Consider the following 19,143-nt stretch of genomic DNA (forward strand, 5'->3'; position numbering starts at 1 on the left):
CTCTCCTTCCCTCCCTATCTCCCTCTCTCTCTTCCTCTTTCTCTCTCTCTAAAATCAATGAAAATATGTCCTTGGGTGAGGATTAAAAAAAGAAAAACAAAACTATAACCTCATATAGATCCTAACTCAATATTTATTACATGTCTCTGTGTCCATGAGTGAGTAAGAGGCAGAAACATGAAAGCTGCCCAAGAATTGGCAACCTTCCAATTCTGCATCAGAACCTAAGAGAGATTAGTCCAAATACTCAAGAGGATTGTAATTAAACAGAAGATTTAAAAAGCAACACCAGTAATTAATCACCATTATTCAGAGTGAGAGAAGCCCCATAAGATTCTAAATCCCTGGGAAGGCAGGGGGTGGTTCTTCTCTGTCTGGGTAGAGGGATGGTGAGGAATAAGGAACAGAGCTGAATTTTGGCATCACCCATCTATAAGACTATGAGCCAAATCCTGATCTTCTAAAGAAGAGATTAGAAACTTCTTGAAGGAAGGGCTATTACTTCCTTCAATCCTGTACTGATCCCTTTTCACACTTGGACAGCATCTGGGAGACTTCCCTGGAAGAGCACCCTGCAGCAGTAAGTGTATCTTCTTTGGGGCTGCATTGACTCTCAAGCCAACTGGGCTGGGATGAAAAGGCGCCCAGCATCACCTTTCCCAGCCCTCCTGAATCCTAAACCAAGGGTCTGGGGTCACACAGACAGATGCAACCGTCTGAAAGGGGAGCAGCCAGATACCAATGAAAACAGATGTTTTATTAAAACTAAATGTGTACAATACAAACTTTTCTTAATGGGACAAGAATATTGAACATCGTTTTACAAGACAACGATGTAGGAGAAATGTGGGTTTCTATGTGAAAAATCAAACCTGAATTGTTGACATATGACTACACCTGTCCGTCCCCCCTTTCATTTCTTGGTTGAATCACCTCTATTTACTTCTTTAAACTTCTCTATAATTCATTCTCCAATCAAACTCTGCCTACTTAATTTTCCTTTTTGCACGACATATGGCCCCATCTGAGACATATAAGATCTGGGCATGGAGGAATATGGATTTAATTCCCATTTCATAAAGAGATCTGGCTTTCATTCATTTTCTAATTGCTTTATTATTCTTTAATTTCACTTTTTGCCTAAAAAATTGTGAACATGTGTTATAAAGTCTGAGCCTTACAAAACTTAGAGAAGATAACCTTACAAAATATTTCCTAATCATCTGTATGTGATTACAGTCGCCCCTCCACAGCCAGTGTGTTCTTGGGTCTGTTTCCAGTGCTTTATTTTTAGGTTGTTGCATGAGGCCATGTAACGAGCTATTCATGCTCTGGATTCTAATTCTACTCCATCCTTCTCATGTAATTTCCTCCCTTCCCTTTTATTAGACATATACTACCTCCCAGATTTGGAGGTTAACGATACGGGCTATGTCTGGTGATGAAAAACCTTGTGAATCCCCGGGTTCGCTAAGAGTGTTTTGAATTTCCTTGAGCCCATTTCAGAATGTGCAGTTTGCTTCATGTACACAGACTGTGAATATGTTACTAGCTTAAAACATAAGCTGTGGAGAAAATGTCCAGGCTGTTTCCATATGTTTTCTTTTTTATTTCTTCTATAAGCTCTAAAGCAGTGGTTCTCAACCTTCTGGCCCTTTAAATACAGTTCCTCATGCTGTGGTGACCCCCAACCATAAAATTATTTTCGTTGCTACTACATAACTGTAATGTTGCTACTGTTATGAATCGTAATGTAAATATCTGATATGCAGGATGGTCTTAGGCGACCCCTGTGAAAGGGTTGTTCGACCGCCAGAGGGGTCGCGACCCACAGGTTGAGAACCACTGCTCTAAAGGATATATTTGGTTCAGAATAACACTTTCATGAACCGACTTAAATTTTCTCATGGAGTGCCCCACTGCATCCTCTTTTATACATAGTGGTTTAAAACACAAAGCCATTGTACTTGAATCAGAATTTTCTCTGTTCTTTTCCCTCCTCCATCTGAAACATGTTTGTATTGAGAATTAACAGGAAAGATAAAGAGGCCAGCCTGAAGTGCCTTCTGGCACCTGTTCTATCCATGGTGTTAAAGTCAGAAAGAAGTGGGTTAAGTGAACAATTGGGAAAGTGACTCTTTTCATGCCCCGCATGTTAACTGGAATACTTTTCTTTCCCTGCTAATTCTTTCTAAGAAAGAGCTAGATGTTGGAGGTACCTACTCAACTGGTGCCCATACAGGCTTCTGGAAAGTAAATTTTGATGACCTTAGATTCTCCATAGGCAGCAAGTCTTTGCCTTCCTCCTGTCGATGTTATGTGCATGTAAACACTGACTAAATTTTGAGAACATTTATGAAAGTTGCTTTAAACCATCAAGAACCCAGTCCCCATCTCTGTTCCTTGAGTGGAGGCAGGAATGTGGTTACAGCCATTTTACAATCCAAATGTGAACTGGAGAAAGTTCCAAGTGAATGTAGGTTTATATTTTGAGTTTATATTTTTAACTTGTCAAACTTTTATTATCGGCTTGTAATAATAAAGATTTCACCTGCTGCACACATGCTTGCTCAAAATAATAATTTTATTGATGTTGGGCCAGCTTCTAATACAGCATGGGGGACAATCTGACTTTATTTAGACTGATGAAATCCATGATTTGCAAACTTGCCGAAGCTTTGCTTTATGGTAGTTAATTATAAAATGTGCTAAGTGACTCTCTTCACCATGAAAGATTCCAAAATGCTTCCTCAGCTGAAAGCAGGCAACTGAAAAAGCTGAAGCCAAATGTTTGGCTGGAGACCTAGGAAGTGGTTGAGACACAACAGCATAGCTGCCCGCGTTTTGCTGTGGTTAGAGTGCGTTCTCTGGTTGTGCTGATCTGCGTGGGACTGTGCTCCCATGGATGATTAGATTAAACAAGGCCGTGTTTTGAAAAGCTGCAGAGACCCTGGAAACACCATAGACCAACGCCAAGTGCACAGAATCAGATGTCAGGACTGGCTGTGAGATGTGAAATGAAAGGAAGCTAGGATTAAACTTGGTATTTCCCCCCAAAACCATAGCTTTAATCAACACAAACTGAGCATTTTTTCAATCCAGTTTGGGCCAGTGCCACACTGTGTCTTTCTTGGCCCCCAGATGAAAGGTGGGAATAGGACTTTGTTGTAGGTCTGGCAGCATTGAGAGATTTAGTGTTTAGCATCAGTTGTTTGTTTTATAAATCAAATCCCAATTAATATTTCTTTAAGGGAGGCCTATAGATTGTCTGCCATATGTGGAAACCCAACTAGTTGAAGGTGGCCTAAGAAGTAAATATCTCACATACTTAATGCATGATTTTTTTCTCCTTATGATAAGAAATGTCCTTTTCTCTCCCAAATCAAGAGTGTCTAGAAATGTCAAAATTCATCAAAATGACTGAGTATTGGAATACTCATAAGTAAAAGTATAATAAGCCCAGGATGTCAATGAGAACAACAAAATAGCTAACAATTACTGGGCAATAGATATTTGTCAGGCCTGTATATTGAGCACTTTGCATCTTTAATATCATTGAGTCCTCACAAAACACCATGAAGTAAGCACTTTTAATGAGTCACCCAAGAGACAGGAAACTGACATACAGAGAAATTTCTAAACTTGTCTAAGGTCAACAACTAGTAAACTGGTAAAATTCTAACCCATTTCATCTGACCACAGACCCCAAGATTTTGATACTATCCTCTAATGGTTTGTTGGTGCTCATTTTGAAGGCGATAATCTTGAATTTGATTCAGAAGGATATTGACACAGCTAGTTATAAGGTAAAAAAAAAAATTAAGTTTTGTTCCTTCCAATTGATGCAGTATTTGCCATTTATGTTTACTGTTTTGAAATGGGAGTTCTAGAGTTTTATTATTTTTACATAAAACTGCATTTGAATGCACATGAGCTCTCCTGCTATTGGAGCTCCTAGATGTCTTCCTCAAGGATTCTAGATTCTGATCCCATTTGAGCTATTGACTCACTTTTCAACCCCTTGGCATGACCTTCTTGCACCTCAATAATCCAAGCTGGAAAATTAGGTAAAATAAAAACATGATTTCATGAAGAGACAGATGCTTCATTTGACCAATGCTTTCTTAAGTAAACACATTACAGAGTTTTGTGACACATTTTAGGAGCTTGCTGTGTCCCCTTGTCCATTGGTCACTCTGGGGTCAAGAGCCTGAAATTCTGTTTAACTTGCAGACCAAAGTTTAGAAAAACAACCAATTTCCTTCCTGAGGTTAATGTTATAAGTCAGCCCTGGTTGTACAGTAATACCTGAGCTGAATAAGAAGCTGAACTAACATTTTCCTTTAAAGTAGCATGTCTTTACCCAGGTGAACATTGTCTCAGGTTTTCTAACAGCAGATTCACTTGTGAATTTAGAAAGGCAAGGTGGTTTAAAAATCTATATTTTGAACATTAGAGATGAAATTTATTTAATACAATCACATCCACTTGCCAATTTTAAAAGACGGTTATCATACTAGAAAAAGTATCATGTGACTAATTGTTTGCTATCTGAACTAACAGTATAACTCAAACTCTTACCCCATAGTCTTTGCTTTGACATAATCTACCATGAAATGCATTCCCTTAGCATAATTGAAATAAACTCCTTCTTGATGGGTGATGGGCACTTCATAGCATGACTTTTGTATTTATGATGCGCTTTAGTGTCTCTTAAGAATAAATAGATCAGTATTTTCTCCAAAAGCACTTACAAATTACACCTTGATTTTAAACAGCAAGATACAGTTCTGGTGGCTGCCTCATTTGAGCAAATACCGGATCAGACAGTTACATGATTCTCTAAATTTTACTCTGACCTCTCTAATACCTTTTCTTCCTTATTTAGTGTATAAATGCAAATACCATTAGCAAGTGCACCCACTACGCAAGTGTATTTGGTCCTTAATTGCCTCAGGATTTTAGGTGAGAAGTTTGCAATTACATCAATTGAGAATTAGAGATTCACTAATAAAAATAGTAATGTAAACAAGATTGCTTAACTTAGTTCAAGCAAATGAACTTCTTCAATCTTTTACAATATACTAATTATAAATGGTTGCGAATACAAATACTAATTTTTCCATAAATCAAGACTCCGGAACCTCTACTCGAAACCCTAATAGTGAATTGTTGCCCTAAATCCACTAGGAGTTTTCACTTCCTGTTTTACTGAGGGAACTTGGTTAAACTTTCTCTAATATCTTCTTTTACCCTCCAAAATTGCTTTGAGACCTCTTTCTCTTTCTTTTCCTATACTTTGACTTGAGAAAGATGTATCTCTCTCTCTTTCCCAGGGTAACAATGGCTTTTCTGTGACTTTCTGGAACCCATGCCCCTGCCCCCTCCAAGACTTCACCCCTCAAATAACTTCGCTCTGTTCTAAAAACTCATCATAAAATACATATTTGATGAAAACAACAATGAATCACTTTAAAGAGCTGTAAACAATTTCTCCAACATTTTCTTACATTGGCTGTTTTATTCTCTGGGGCACATGGATGAATATCAGCCATGCTAAGCCTGCTGGAGGCAGCTCGTCAGAGAAATGCTTAATCTCCCATTCACATCTGTAATTTAAAAAATCTCTGTGAGTGATTTATGAGCAAACTCTCACTGGAAAAGGCAATGTCCTAGGCAGTCAATGACATCATGATATATTCTGATTCCCCTTCACATCATGTACTTGAAATATATTGTTTTCAGCTGGGACATTGCTTTTTAAATTTCCTAGATTCTGGATTTTACTCTTTGAGTCAGCTTTTAGTATTCTTGTGTGTTGTCTTTACTGAGAATGTCCTTTTAAAATAGGTAATGCTGCCCTGGCAGGTTTTGTTCAATGGTTAGACTAGAGCATCAGCCCACGACTGAAGGGTCTGGGTTTGATTCTGGGAAAGGGCACGTACCTCAGGTGCAGGCTCAATCCTGGTAGGAATGTGTGCAGGAGGCAACCGATCAATGTGTCTCTCTCACATCGATGTTTCTCTCTCTCTCTTTCTTTCCCCCTCCCTTTCACTCTGTCTGAAAAAAAAAATCTATGGAAAAAATATCCTCAGCTGAGGATGAACAACAACAAAATTTAAAATAGCTTATGCTTTTATATGTACCTTGCCATTTTAGGGCTCAAAGGTATTGGCAAATATCATGCCTGGCATTGGATGTCTTAGCATAATGATTGGAGGGTCCCATTTGCAAATCGCCACTTTTCCTGCTCACAGCCTTTGCTATGTGTGTCACGTCTTTCCTGACGGGGATCCAACATCTCTCACATTGATCTTCCATTTTCATTCCTGTCCAGCTCCTGCGGGGAAGTCACATGGGTTTCTCTCACTGTGCCCTGGCTCCAGCTACTGTGGAACTGGCTGCCCGTTTCTCTGGGCGCTTAAAAGGTCTTCAGATTGCCCATGACTCTCATTGCCCTTGAGAGATCGTGCCTGTCCCAGCCAGCTGACATACTTTTTCATGGAGGAGGGACCATTCCTCTGCCCTCCGAAGAGTCCGCCCCTCTTTCAATGGATGCTCAAGCAAGTCCGCTCCTGACCGACTCTTGAGGATCTTACAAAATTCCCATCTCCTTTTAGCTCTCGCTGAAGTGGGACTCAGATTCGTTCATGCTCAGAATGGCAATGTTCTCTGAGGGCCAAATAAGAATTTCTTATCTGTATCTTCAGCAGAAATGAAGTTGCAGTGCTAAATTAGTAAATGTAGGGAGTGCACAAGTCACAATAGTATGCCAAGTAGCATGCCAAAATACTCATAAAATTATACCAAAGAATTTTAAAATCAACTGCTTTGCTTATATAACTGAAATCTTTAAAATGATATGCCTTACCACTATATGAAAGAAAAAAAATTGAGGTACTCTCCCAGGCCCCTCAAAGTTAAATTGGTATTTGCCACATGGCCTGCATTTTAAATCCGAAACCTAATACCTACCCTCCATATGAAGTGACAATCCCTTAATAAAAATGCACATGGCAAGTGCTATTTATGTATGTAGATTTGGAGGGGGGAAAAAAGCTCTTAGTCCTTTAAATAAATATGACTATGAAATAGAATGCAAAAGGTACATGCTTTTTTTAAAATATAAAATAAATATTATGTTGCAGAGGTCACTTTAAGCCATTTCCCCTCTCATTTATGCCAGGGGGAAAAACTCAAGTGTGAAATTTCCCTACAAATCCCAGTGTTCGCTGAGAAACATTGTGCCTTGGAAAAATTCAGGCAGTACAGAGTGTATTCTCAACCCGTGTTTGATGTACTAAGTAACTTTAAGCCACGTTCAATAGGGCATGAATGACAGATTCTGTTTTTCTGTGAGCTGAGCTGTGGGTTCCCTGGAAAACTCAACATTCCCCCCCCAAAAAAACTGGAAGAACCCCTCCAATCTCCTGTTGCATGTGATTTGGGGTGCACTTTGCAGACCGTGATGGGCTTTCATGTTCCTTACCAAATAAAACGTGACTGCTGGTGGGAGGTTTTCCCTAAGAAAACTTGCTAGCCTAGTAAATGCTATTGAAGTAAATAACTGCTTAAATAGCATGAACATGTTGAGCCTCGGAAGGTCACCAAGTCCTAGCTACTTCATTTCAGCCACAACAGCAACCAGCTGCTCAGTGGACAACTTTGTTTTGAGGTGTTGGTGATTTAACAAGTTGGCCAAAAGTAGTTGGAATGCGTGAAAGACTTCATCTCTGTTGGGTTTTACTGGTACACACTGGACTCTTTTGGTGGAATGATCCAAGTTCTTGCCTTTGGCATTCAGAAACCCACAGAAAAAGCAGCCATCATTTTTCTATAGGATGTCCTGCATTCCTGTGTAGTGGTTTGCGTATGATTCTATAAACTTTTGCAAAAAATGCTACCAGGAGTATCTATTTCCTACTTTTCAGAGTTTCTTCACTGCTGCCCCGAATTTATTTTTGCAGAACATTTTAGATTTATTGGACAATGACTCTTTATCTGTAGACTATGTAAAAATTAATCTGATGTGATAAATAATTCAGTGGGATTACAAGACCGTGGTTATGAACTCTGTGATATAATATCTGTCTTGTAGAATGGAGATGGCAATGACTGGGAGCCAGGGAAACATGGCTGAGAGGGATAAGTACAAACATCACCTAGCTGAGTGGCTTTAGACAATCACTTACCTTCCCAATATTTTTCTTTTCTCTTCAAGCTCTAACACTCCATGATGAGCATCTTGGTATTTTGGGCTTTTCTTAAATGTAAATGAAACTGCCATTTATGTGTGAGATTAGTAAACATTCATAACTCCCTAAATAACAAAGAGAAATGAAAGGGTGAGACAAGCTTACATTTGCATGCAAGCAGAAAGTTACTCATTTCACTTCTCTTTCTTTCCCACTCCACCCCCACTCATCTCATACAGCTACTTGGCTAAGGAAATAGAAGCCATCTACTAAGTGTTTACAACTTGCAGAACATTGAGTTAAATACGGAGGATTCAACAGTCAATGGAGGGAAATGTTCTCTGATCTCATGGGGATTTTGATTGACCAGAGAAGATGGAAAATTAGACAAATAATCACAATAATATGTAGTGAGGGCTATGACATAATCCCACAGTTGTCTTGCAAATTCTTGATTCTAAATAAGGCCTCATTTCTGCATATCATTGAGCATGTGTGATCCAGATGCATTATGGGAACATCTACTCCTTAGTGTCATTTTCATATTTCCCCTAAATGTTTACCCAAAGTGACTGCTTCTAACTATATGCAGCTTTGATTTCCCCGGGGGTCCGGTCTCTGTGTGAGACAGGCAGTTACAATGAACTCATGTACAATTGTTGGGGAGGGGGAGGAAATCGAGTGCTAGTGTAATTGACACAGAAAAGTAGAGTCGCAAAGTCACTCTGATCCGCACTTCCTGTAATCTCTCCGGTAGGACATCTCCTTGGCCTCTCCCATGACGATTCCAAATTCTGTGAAGAGAACTTTGGCTCCACAGAAGATAAGCGCTTAATGTCTTCCATCCTAACCAGCATCGATGCATCCAAGCCCTGGTCCAAATGTGCCTCAGCCACCATCACAGAATTCCTGGACGATGGCCACGGTAGGTATTGTCCAGGACAACAGAGGCTCAGAAACAAAACTTAGGATTATTACGAGTTTTCCTTCATGATATCCTCATGACATTCACCTTGCCGTCTAAGACAATGGATGTTTAGATAGTGTGAAGAAAAAAAGAAGCAAGAGAACTGACTGTCTGTTGGGCTATAATGCCAACATCCTTGGTGGCATTATAGCAATGATATTTTTGCTTTTGAATTGAAAAGTTCAAAAGAGAAGCCATGTGGGAGACCACACAGAAGGCCAAGCTCGTGGCCTGAAAGCCTGGCTTTTATTCCTTCTTTCACCACTGGCTTCCTGTGAGAATGCTGGCAGACATCTTATATCCCTGCTATTAATACGACTCGCAGGATTACTTGTTACATGCCTATTATAGGGGTGTGGTTCAGGTGTAGGTGACAATTCTGTCAGATTCTCTTTATGGCAACAGAAAGGCAGGAAAGGTTTACATTCACTGGATGAATTTGATTTCATCGTAATGGCAGATTCTCCTGAAAGTGGAGTAAAAACTGAAGAACAGAAATAGAAAATCCATCTGAATGGTGGGAAAATACTTCAAGAACTTCAAACGAAAATCTTTGGCTTTCTCATTCAGACACAGTTCAAGAGCACAGCATGCTTTATTAAATTGTGTAAACCTAGGATTAGTGAATTTTATGAAAACGCTAAGGAAGTAACAGTTTTTAGAAGTAAGTTCTGACCCATAAGTAATCTGAAACAAGAAGTTGCAAATTTCCTAGCATTCCTTATTATTTTAAAATACTAGAAACACTGGAGAACAGGTCCATTAGAGCTGAAAGAGAACTTCAGAGACCACTTAGTTCAAGTTTCTCATATTACAGAAAAGGACATATTCTCATTTCTTGTGGCTTTTTTCTCTCTTAAAATTTGTCTCTTTGTAAAACTCATGGTTGAATTGAATATGACAGACATTGTTGAGCATAATGATTGTCCATAAATTTAACTTATAATGATTGCTTCAAAGTTGGATAAAGAGAATCTGTAATAACTGCTTTTTCCTAGTTCCACAAAGTTAGGGTTTAATATTTTTGTAATTTCTTAGTGAGATCACCATCTTCAACATTGACTCCATAATGTCAAAACAATTAAAAATTTAATTTTTTTTCAGACAAAAATAAAATCTGTTCCATGTCTTTTGGTGGCTTATAGGCAAAATCTGTTCATTAACTCATTTTTCTTGCTCTGTTAGTGGAAATGCTTTATCCACTTGGGAATTTTAAAATTTCCTATTTCTGAATATAGTCCATGCCCAACTTGGTTTAAAATTTTCCTCAATACAAAATACATGTTCTTTGTTCATTGAAAGGACATCTCAATATCTCAAAGATTTGAGATAATACTGAGACTCAAAGAACTAGGCTTTTCCTTTAGATTAATAATAAAGTGGTAATTTTCTGTTTAGCTCAGTTTACAATGTTGATTAAATATTGATAAACTCCCAAAATTAATGTTTATTTAATTATCTGCCTGTCTACATGGATCAAGTGAATGTCTAGTAAAGTCCCCCTTGGGTGGAATCATATTCTCCTTTCTTTCTTTCTTTTTTTCTTTCTTTCTTTCTTTCTTTCTTTCTTTCTTTCTTTCTTTCTTTCTTCTTTCTTTCTCTCTTTTTTCTTTCTTTCTTCCAAATGCCTTAAAAAAAAATATAACATAGATATATTATTGATTTCAGAGAGGAAGGGAGAGGAAGAGAGAGATAGAAATATCAATGATGAAAGAGAATCATTGATTGGCTGCCTCCTGCACGCCCCACACTGGGGTTGGAGCCTGCAACCCAGGCCTGTGGCCTGACTGGGAATCTATCTGTGTGACCTCTTGGTTCATAGCTCGACACTCAACCTCTGAGCCACGCCAGCCAAGCATGTATTCTCTACTCTTACTATTGCTTTTGCTGGGATTTTTTTTTCTCAGGCTTTCTGAAAATGAAATCACATTAATATTTTATTTCAGCATCACACGTTACACATTCCAAAATGTTGAGTTAAACTTTGAATCACTAAATGGGTGGATTTAGTTGCTAAGGCAGCAAATACTTATGGCTAAAAAGGGACCAAATTTTTTTCCCTGTGCAAGTATTAGGTCAGTTAATTACAATGCTGTGCAGAATTTTATTTCTTATTGCCATAATTTTGGAATGATTCATTTATTTCACATTTGTGGAATCCATGATCTTACTTTCTGTGCAGTAAATATGCTTTTAGTATTATCTTCATATTTTAATATTACTTCTGTATTTGAAAGAGTCCAGATTTGTTAAATTTTTGCAACTAATTTACATGTTTTATATATCTCTATGTCTATTCCAAAGGATCTCATGGGATATAACAACCAAGAACATATTTTTAGTGGAAACAGACCTACTTCACTTGCAATGATAAAGTCTTATCTGAATTTCTCATTTATATGTTAAATAACTAAATTCATTTTCCTAAATTGAATTTTGATAGCAAATTCTCTTAGATGATTTATTCATTTCATGAAACTTAGACTCTCACTTTAAAATATATTGGTTAGGCAGTCTTGCGTTTTAACAACAAAGCCTTTTTCAGTAGCCTATAATGAATCAAGTAATTTCAGAATAAGGAGAGAGAAAAAAGAAAGAAAGGCCCTATGATACAATGGCAAAGCTTTCAACTATGTGCATTTCAAAATAGCATGCAGAGCAGTGCTCTCTGTAAATGTGAATTCAAATAATATAATAACTTTTAAATTGCAACCTGGAAAACTGACTTAAGTGGAAGTGTGGCAGTCGGAACTAGTAAATGCAATTTCCAGATGAATGAGATTCTGACACTTCCACTTCAGAGCTCAGGAGAGAACCAAGAAGAAAGTTGAAGTCCAAGACAATGGAAAAACAAACAAACAAACACATCTTTGTCAGAAGGCTGAACTGATATAATGAAATCATATCATAAAATCCTTTCACTTTACTTATAGAGAGCTACTCAGGCTTCCCATCAGAGCCCACTTATTCATATTTAGTAGAAATAATTATTTTTTCTCTTTTTCTTTTTTAAAAAATATATGGTTTTTATTGATTTTAGAGAGGAAGGGAGAAAGACAGAGATAGAAACATCAATGATGAGAGGGAATCATTGATCACCTGCCTCCTGCACACTACCCACCAGGGATCAAGGCACAACCCAGGCATGTGCCTGGACCAGGAATCAAACCATGACCACCTCATTCATAGGTCGACACTCAACCACTGAGCCATGCTGGCCAAGCTACTAATTTTTGTTCTAATTTTCTTGCCCACCAAATATTTTAAACAATAATATAATCATGGCGGGGGTGGGGTGCACTTCAGACAGGTAAACTGAAAGCAAGAAATGATGTCATCCTATATAATAAAAGCTTAGTGACTGAAACAGCAGAATGACCAGAATGACCAGAGACCAGAATGACCACGGCCCCTTGCCCCAGCTGGCCCCACCCCACAGGGAGCAGTTAGGGGCAATCAGGCAGGCAGGCAGAGGCGGTTAGGGGCAATCAGGCAGGCAGGCAAGTGGTTAGGGGCAATCAGGCAGGCAGGCGGCAGGGGAGAGCAGTTAGGAGCAATCAGGCAGGCAGGCAGGTGAGCAATTAGGAGCCAGCGTTCCCAGATTGTGAGAGGGATGTCCGACCACCCCCCCCCCCATGCACAAATTTCGTGCACTGAGCCTTTAGTTTGACAATAAGGGAGAAACCAGAAAAGCTGTAAGATGTGGTCCTAAAACATTTAAAGCTTAAAGATCTGGCACCATTTTGCCAAAAGTAAAAAAACCCTATCCTACCAGCAAGATCCGTGAAGGTACCTCTGTATCAGCATGATACAAAAATTGATACTCCTTTATTTTAAGAAGATTAAAATTTGACACCAATATAAAGGCAGTAAAGCAACTGCTGTTTTAAATAGATATTCTCACAAAATTTATACAATTTTTAGATGGTGCCTAAGGAATTTATTATCTGGAAAAATCTATTTATGGGTAAAAAAAATAGCTCACCTGTCTCCCTCCAGCAATGCTGGAGAAATGAGGTCTTAGAGTGTGATTACACGCAAATCATTTGCTTTATTTTTAAAATTATTAGCCATAAGCAGCCAGACATTTATAGCACTCAACCATTGCCAAATTAAAATTCATTAATACTGAGTGTTTCCTGATTTAGTTCCAACAAGAACTATGTAGCAATTCGGTTATGATTGAAAGTCAGTATGCACACTTGAAAATAACTGTGCCTGCACATTTGTGATTCAGAAAAGGAGAAGCCATATCTCATGGGGATCCCCAGCCCCCACCAACCTGGCCGAGATACTTGAAGACATTCTGCCGTGTTTATACAAGTTAGCTCCAGGCAAGCTGGCTAGGGTGTGATCCTCAAAAATAAAGGGAAGCACTGGCAGAGAAATTGTGCAGTGAAAGCAGGTTATTGAATTTCCTTGCTTAAATGCTCTGTAACCTTGAAGCCAGAAACAATAGCTCAGTTCCCACTGTATCCCTAAGTCTCAGTGCCAGGTGATGAGAAAGGCTGCCACCTAAGTACTAGTAGCCACAGCTCAAGTGTACACCCATGACACAGGCTGCCCAGGAAAACCGAGAGACAGCTTTGAAACATTAACCTGGAGCATATTTGAAGGTCTCATTTACAGTCACTTACTGAACCACAGACTTTTGGAGATAAAATAGTATTAGAAAATCAATTGCAGAAATCCCTTGTAAATATAGACGATAAAGCTAGTAATATGATCTTAATGCTCAATTTCTTTTCATCTCGATCCAAATGTATTGGCATAAAGTTGTTTATAACATCCTCATTATGTTTTTAATATCTAGTGCCTCTGCACTTATATCCTGTTATTTGTTTGTTTGTTTGTTTGTTTCTAAGTTCTTTTTTTAAAAATGTTTTTATTGATTTTAGAGAGGCAGGGAGAGAGAGATACAAAAAGTGATGAGAGAGAAACATCATCAATGGGCTGCCTCCCGCATGCCTCCTACTGGAGATTGAGAGAAACCTGGGCATGTGCCCTGACCCCTGACCGGGAATAGAACCAGTGACTTATTGGTTCATGGGTCCGCATTAAACCATTGAGCTACACCAGTCAGGCTAGGCTCTTTTTTAAATTTAAATATAGTTGCTATACAATATCATGTTAGTTTCAGGTGTACAGTATAATGATTCGGCATTCATATACCTTTTAGAAACCATCATTTATATGCACCAAATCTTAAAACAAAAGAAAGGAAAAAAAAAAAGAGAGGGAGAAAAAAGAGGGAGAAAGGAAAAAGCAACTTGGCAGTTTGTGGAACACAGCAAACAGACCAATGTGGGCAGCCAAGCCCAGATAGGATTTCAGACAAAGGTAAATTAAAAAGCGCATTAAGTAAATGTAACAAAGTGGCTGAGAATAAAAGTAAAAATGAGCAAGAAAAGTCAACTGTAGACTGAATACCTTTAGAGGTTAACATGAATGATACTAAAAGTTTGATCAATTCCTCTTTCATCCCTCCCCCAAAACGTACACAATTTTTAAGATGGAAAATCTATATCCAATCCACTATTACTGAGATTTTAAATATTTTATCCTGTGAGATTCAGAATAAGGCTTTTTATTTTGTATTGTTCTGTGGCACAGTCTGCCATTTGGTAGAGATGCCTGTACCTATTTTATAGCTAAAGGATGTAATTCAACAAATAAATGAAATCGACAGACTGTACATTTCAGAGTAAAAAGAAAGGAATGCAGCATCAAATCCTAATGTTGAGAACATCAGAGTAATACATTAATGTCAATTCTGAAATAAGTCACTTTAAGCAAGTAAAGGTCACCCCCCGTGACCTCTACCCGAAAACCATGCAGCAGAGATACCAAATTTTTCATAGCAAAACAAATGTGTTATTCATTTTTAAAATTCATACTTTGGTGTTAAGTGTTATAAAGAGATGTCACCTCTTGAACTTGCCTTTTTGTAAGCTGATTTCAAACTGTTTGCATTATACATTTCTTTTCATTCATCATCTACCAGTAAGGTAGAAAGGATGTCGGTGACTGCATGTCCACAGAGAGGTGGGGAGTTATTTTGGCTGGAGCCATGCCAGGTAGACCATTGCCACATGCACCCGCACATGTAAAGACTTCCCAGCTAATATTTAGTTACCCAGTCTTATGGTCTGTGCTTTTTAGTAAAATTAAAATGTTTTTTTTAAAGCAGTACTTTTGAAGAATTGGAAAGCATTCTTGCTGTCTCAGAGATCCGTGGACAGTCTCCTAACATCAGCAATCTGTTGAGCTTTTCCTGGTTTACACAATGCTCTTTCTATGTAGCAATGAAGATAGGCTTTCCAGGGGGTTCCAAAGGGCCCAATCTTCCTCCATCTCCTAAACAAAGCTTCGTGGGGTTTTACTATCATTCTTTCCTATTGACTTGATGTTGATGTTTTTCTTTTAACTCGATGTTTTTCTCCCCAAGTTCTCTTTGGCTGGGTACTTCTTTTTTAATGCTTTTTCTGGCTTGCCTTAAGAAGTTTTACCTCTTCAAACATTCTGGCCCAGAAGTTAAATAGGAACTTTGCTCTTTATTCATTTTCATATAATGCCTCCATCACAGATCGACACATTCTAAGGTATTCACTTTGAAGAAATGTGAGTGTAGTAGTTGTAAAAACATTTGCAGTATATTTAAAATGTGCTGAGTATTTAATTTCTCGGTGGAAAGTAGGATTTAAATATCTCTATTTTGTTGAACAAAAAGAATAACTCGAATATTTCTAAATGGTTGTTATAGATGCTGGACCTAATAGCAACTACCATTGTTTTGTATTTTTCTGCTGGCTTCTTATATCTCTTTTAGTTAATTTTACCCTTACGGTGTCACAGTGAAAAGAGAAACATTTCACAGAGCTTGAAAAATAAATTAGGGAGAGGTTAACTAAGTTGGCCAAGAACACTCAGCCCTTAGTGTTTTGCCAGAGTTAGACTTTAGACCTGGTGTTTCTACCAGGAGGCACAATACCCACCATTTAAAGGATCCCTACCTGTGCTTTCCCTTCAGCAATAAAATCAGAAAAATCTATCCACGTGCAAAGCAGAAGTAAGTTGGTCAATGATGAGACAATAGAGTCTGCTTGGCAGAGTTCTCATGAGGATTAAGTAAACTAATACATTTAAGTAGCTGAGAATAGTGTAAATGTGTAAGAAATCTTTGTTATTTTTAGTGCTCTTAATCATCAGCAAGTAAATTCTAAAATCAAGTAAATAAAAAAAAATACAGAAAATGGTGGGCAATGTGCATGCACCCAAATCACGGGAGATAATCAATGATATTACTCCCTGAGGAGGGATTCTTAGAGAAGCGTGTTGCAGGTAGGCTTTAGCTTCTGAGATTGCATCATTCACGTGGAGTGGTGGCTTCTGTTGACCCCCAGCTCACTATATACTCCCCATATTACTCTGTAATAAGGGCACCAACTTGTTGGGGGGCAGACACACTCCAAGAAACAAATAGGAATTACATGAAAAACTGACACAAAGGGGAAAAAATGGAGAAGAGTAAAAGTTGGGTCTCGGCCCAAATCATCAAAGATTATTTCTTGATTTTTCCCACTCCTCCTTTATTCTGTGACTCTTGAAAGCCCTTTATTCCAAGTCTTATCAGTCTGGGAGAAATACGTTATTTAGTCTATTTCTTTCACTTTATTGGGAGGCCTTGAAGGCTGGATCTGGGTTATTTTTCTGTTTTCCCAAATCTAGTATGTTTACTAGGACATTGTAGGTGCTAACCAAATACGTTGGGCATCATACCCATTATCATTGTTTTCAGTGAGTGCAAGAATGAAAGAGGGATCCACTTGTTTATTATTTATGGAGTTAATGAGAAGGGGACAAGGGAAGGCACATGAGGAAGAGAGAAGTTGAAAGTGGACAATGGGGTATAAATAGAGTGCCAAGGGCACACTATTTCTTACTGATGTAAATGTTTATATATTGTTGTTGCTGTTATGTCCATTATTTTATTTCCTCTAGATCTATCCCAGTGTCTTTTTAAAAATATGTATATATTTTTATTGATTTCAGAGAGGAAGGGAGAGAGAGAGAGAGAGAGAGAGAGAGAGAGAGAGAGAGAGAGAGAGAGAGAGAAGCATCAATGATGAGAGAGAATCACTGATTGGCTGCCTCATGCACATCCCACAATCCAACCTCCTGGTTCATAGGTTGACGCTCAACCACTGAGCCATGCCATGCCAGCCGGCCAGGCAATCCATTTCTTTTAGTCTCTTAGCACAATGGCTATTTTCACAACAAATTATTACAAACTGCATTTATTAAATCATGCCACTGCCATCATTATAGATACCCTAGAGTTAATACATTACATGGAGGAACGCAGCCTCACACCATGAAGTCCCTTCCCGAGGGCATCACACTGCAGATCTGTGGGCGCATCATGTTTCAACATCAGCTGGAGCACTTCATCTTTTAAATCTATTTTTATTGATTTCAGAGAAGAAGGGACAGGGAAAGAGAGATAGAAATATCAATGATGATAGAGAATCGGCTGCCTCCTGCACACCCCCCCCCCCAAATGGAGAATGAGCCCGCAACCAGGGCATGTGCCCTTGACCGGAATCGAACGTAGGACCCCTCAGTCTGCAGCCTGAGGTTCTATCCATTGAGCCAAACCTGCTAGGGCTGGAGCACTTCATCTTTAGATCCGTGACTTTAGTGGTTTAAAACCTACACACGGAGCACTGGTCAATCTTGGTTATTCTTTCAGGTAACTGTTTGCTAGACCTGCCTCGCAAGCAGATCCTGGGCCCCGAAGAGCTCCCAGGACAGACCTACGATGCCACCCAGCAGTGCAACCTGACCTTCGGGCCCGAGTACTCGGTGTGCCCTGGCATGGACGTCTGCGCCCGCCTTTGGTGCGCCGTGGTGCGCCAGGGCCAGATGGTGTGTCTGACCAAGAAGCTGCCCGCCGTGGAAGGGACCCCGTGTGGGAAAGGGAGGATCTGCCTGCAGGGAAAGTGTGTGGACAAAACCAAGAAAAAATATTATTCGGTAAGTGGTTTTCCTGCCACGCGATGCCTGGAGACCAAGACCTGGAGCACGTTCCCCTGACATGTGTGGGGCTGTCAGCAGGAGGCTTCATTTCCTAGTTAAACTGTGTTTTCTTGAGAGAGCTATTTCCTGCTTCCTCCTTTAACCACAGCAGCCAGGTCCAGCCATGGAAAAACTGGAGGAAATGCAGGCCACAGGTGCTCTGCCCAGGTTATGTCCGGTGACAAATAAGGGTGCAGCCCAGATTCTACCTGCCTGAGACCCAGTAGGACCCACTGTGGGGAAGTTTACTTTCAGGCTTCTCTTAGCCATGTTATGAGACTGCATTTTTTGAATTCATTAAGGAAATAGCAATAGACCTGACTCATGGTCCTCACACATACTCGGGGAGAGCCCAAATCGTCCTACTTCCCCTGCTTAGCAAGTTCATCTATCTTTAGCAGCTAAAGCAGCCCACACCTGCTCCAGGGACACACTCCTCCCTGCCTCCCCGCCCCCAAATAGTCCACCTTTATGTCAGCAACTGCCACCTTCATTTTTTTAAAGAGGAAACTCTCTTGTTGCCTTCCCCTTTTATTTATTTGTTTATATTTTTTATTGATTTCAGAGAAAAAGGGATAGGGATAGAGAGATAGAAACATCAATGATGAGAGAATCATTGATCAGCTGCCTCCTGCATGCCCCAGACTGGGGATTGAGCCCGCAACCCGAGCATGTGCCCTGACTGGGAATTGAATCGTGACCTCCTGGTTCATAGGTCGATGCTCAACCACTGAGCCATGCCAGCCAGGCTGCCACCTTCATTTTTAAGGCCCAAAGTTTCTGTTGACACTCACCCACAGTCCCTAGAAAAGCGGTTTTCAACCTTTTTCATCTCCCGGCACATATACACTAATTACTAAACTTCTGTGGCACAACATATTTTTTTCTCTATCTGACCAAAAA

At 39.3% G+C, this 19,143-nt stretch overlaps 1 protein-coding gene across 1 annotated transcript in view; it reads left to right on the plus strand.

Annotated features, from left to right (window-relative positions):
- ADAMTS5 (ADAM metallopeptidase with thrombospondin type 1 motif 5) overlaps window positions 1–19,143 on the plus strand; it is a 44,520-nt gene that overhangs the window by 13,762 nt on the left and 11,615 nt on the right. Inside the window, exons 3-4 of the mRNA XM_081085318.1 lie at window positions 8,953–9,120; window positions 17,915–18,198. Coding sequence (XP_080941444.1) covers window positions 8,953–9,120; window positions 17,915–18,198 — 452 coding nt within the window. The remainder of the gene's footprint in view (window positions 1–8,952; window positions 9,121–17,914; window positions 18,199–19,143) is intronic.

Source organism: Myotis nattereri, assembly GCF_964212035.1.
Source record: "Myotis nattereri genome assembly, chromosome: 3".
In the NCBI taxonomy this organism is placed as follows: Eukaryota; Metazoa; Chordata; class Mammalia; order Chiroptera; family Vespertilionidae; genus Myotis; species Myotis nattereri.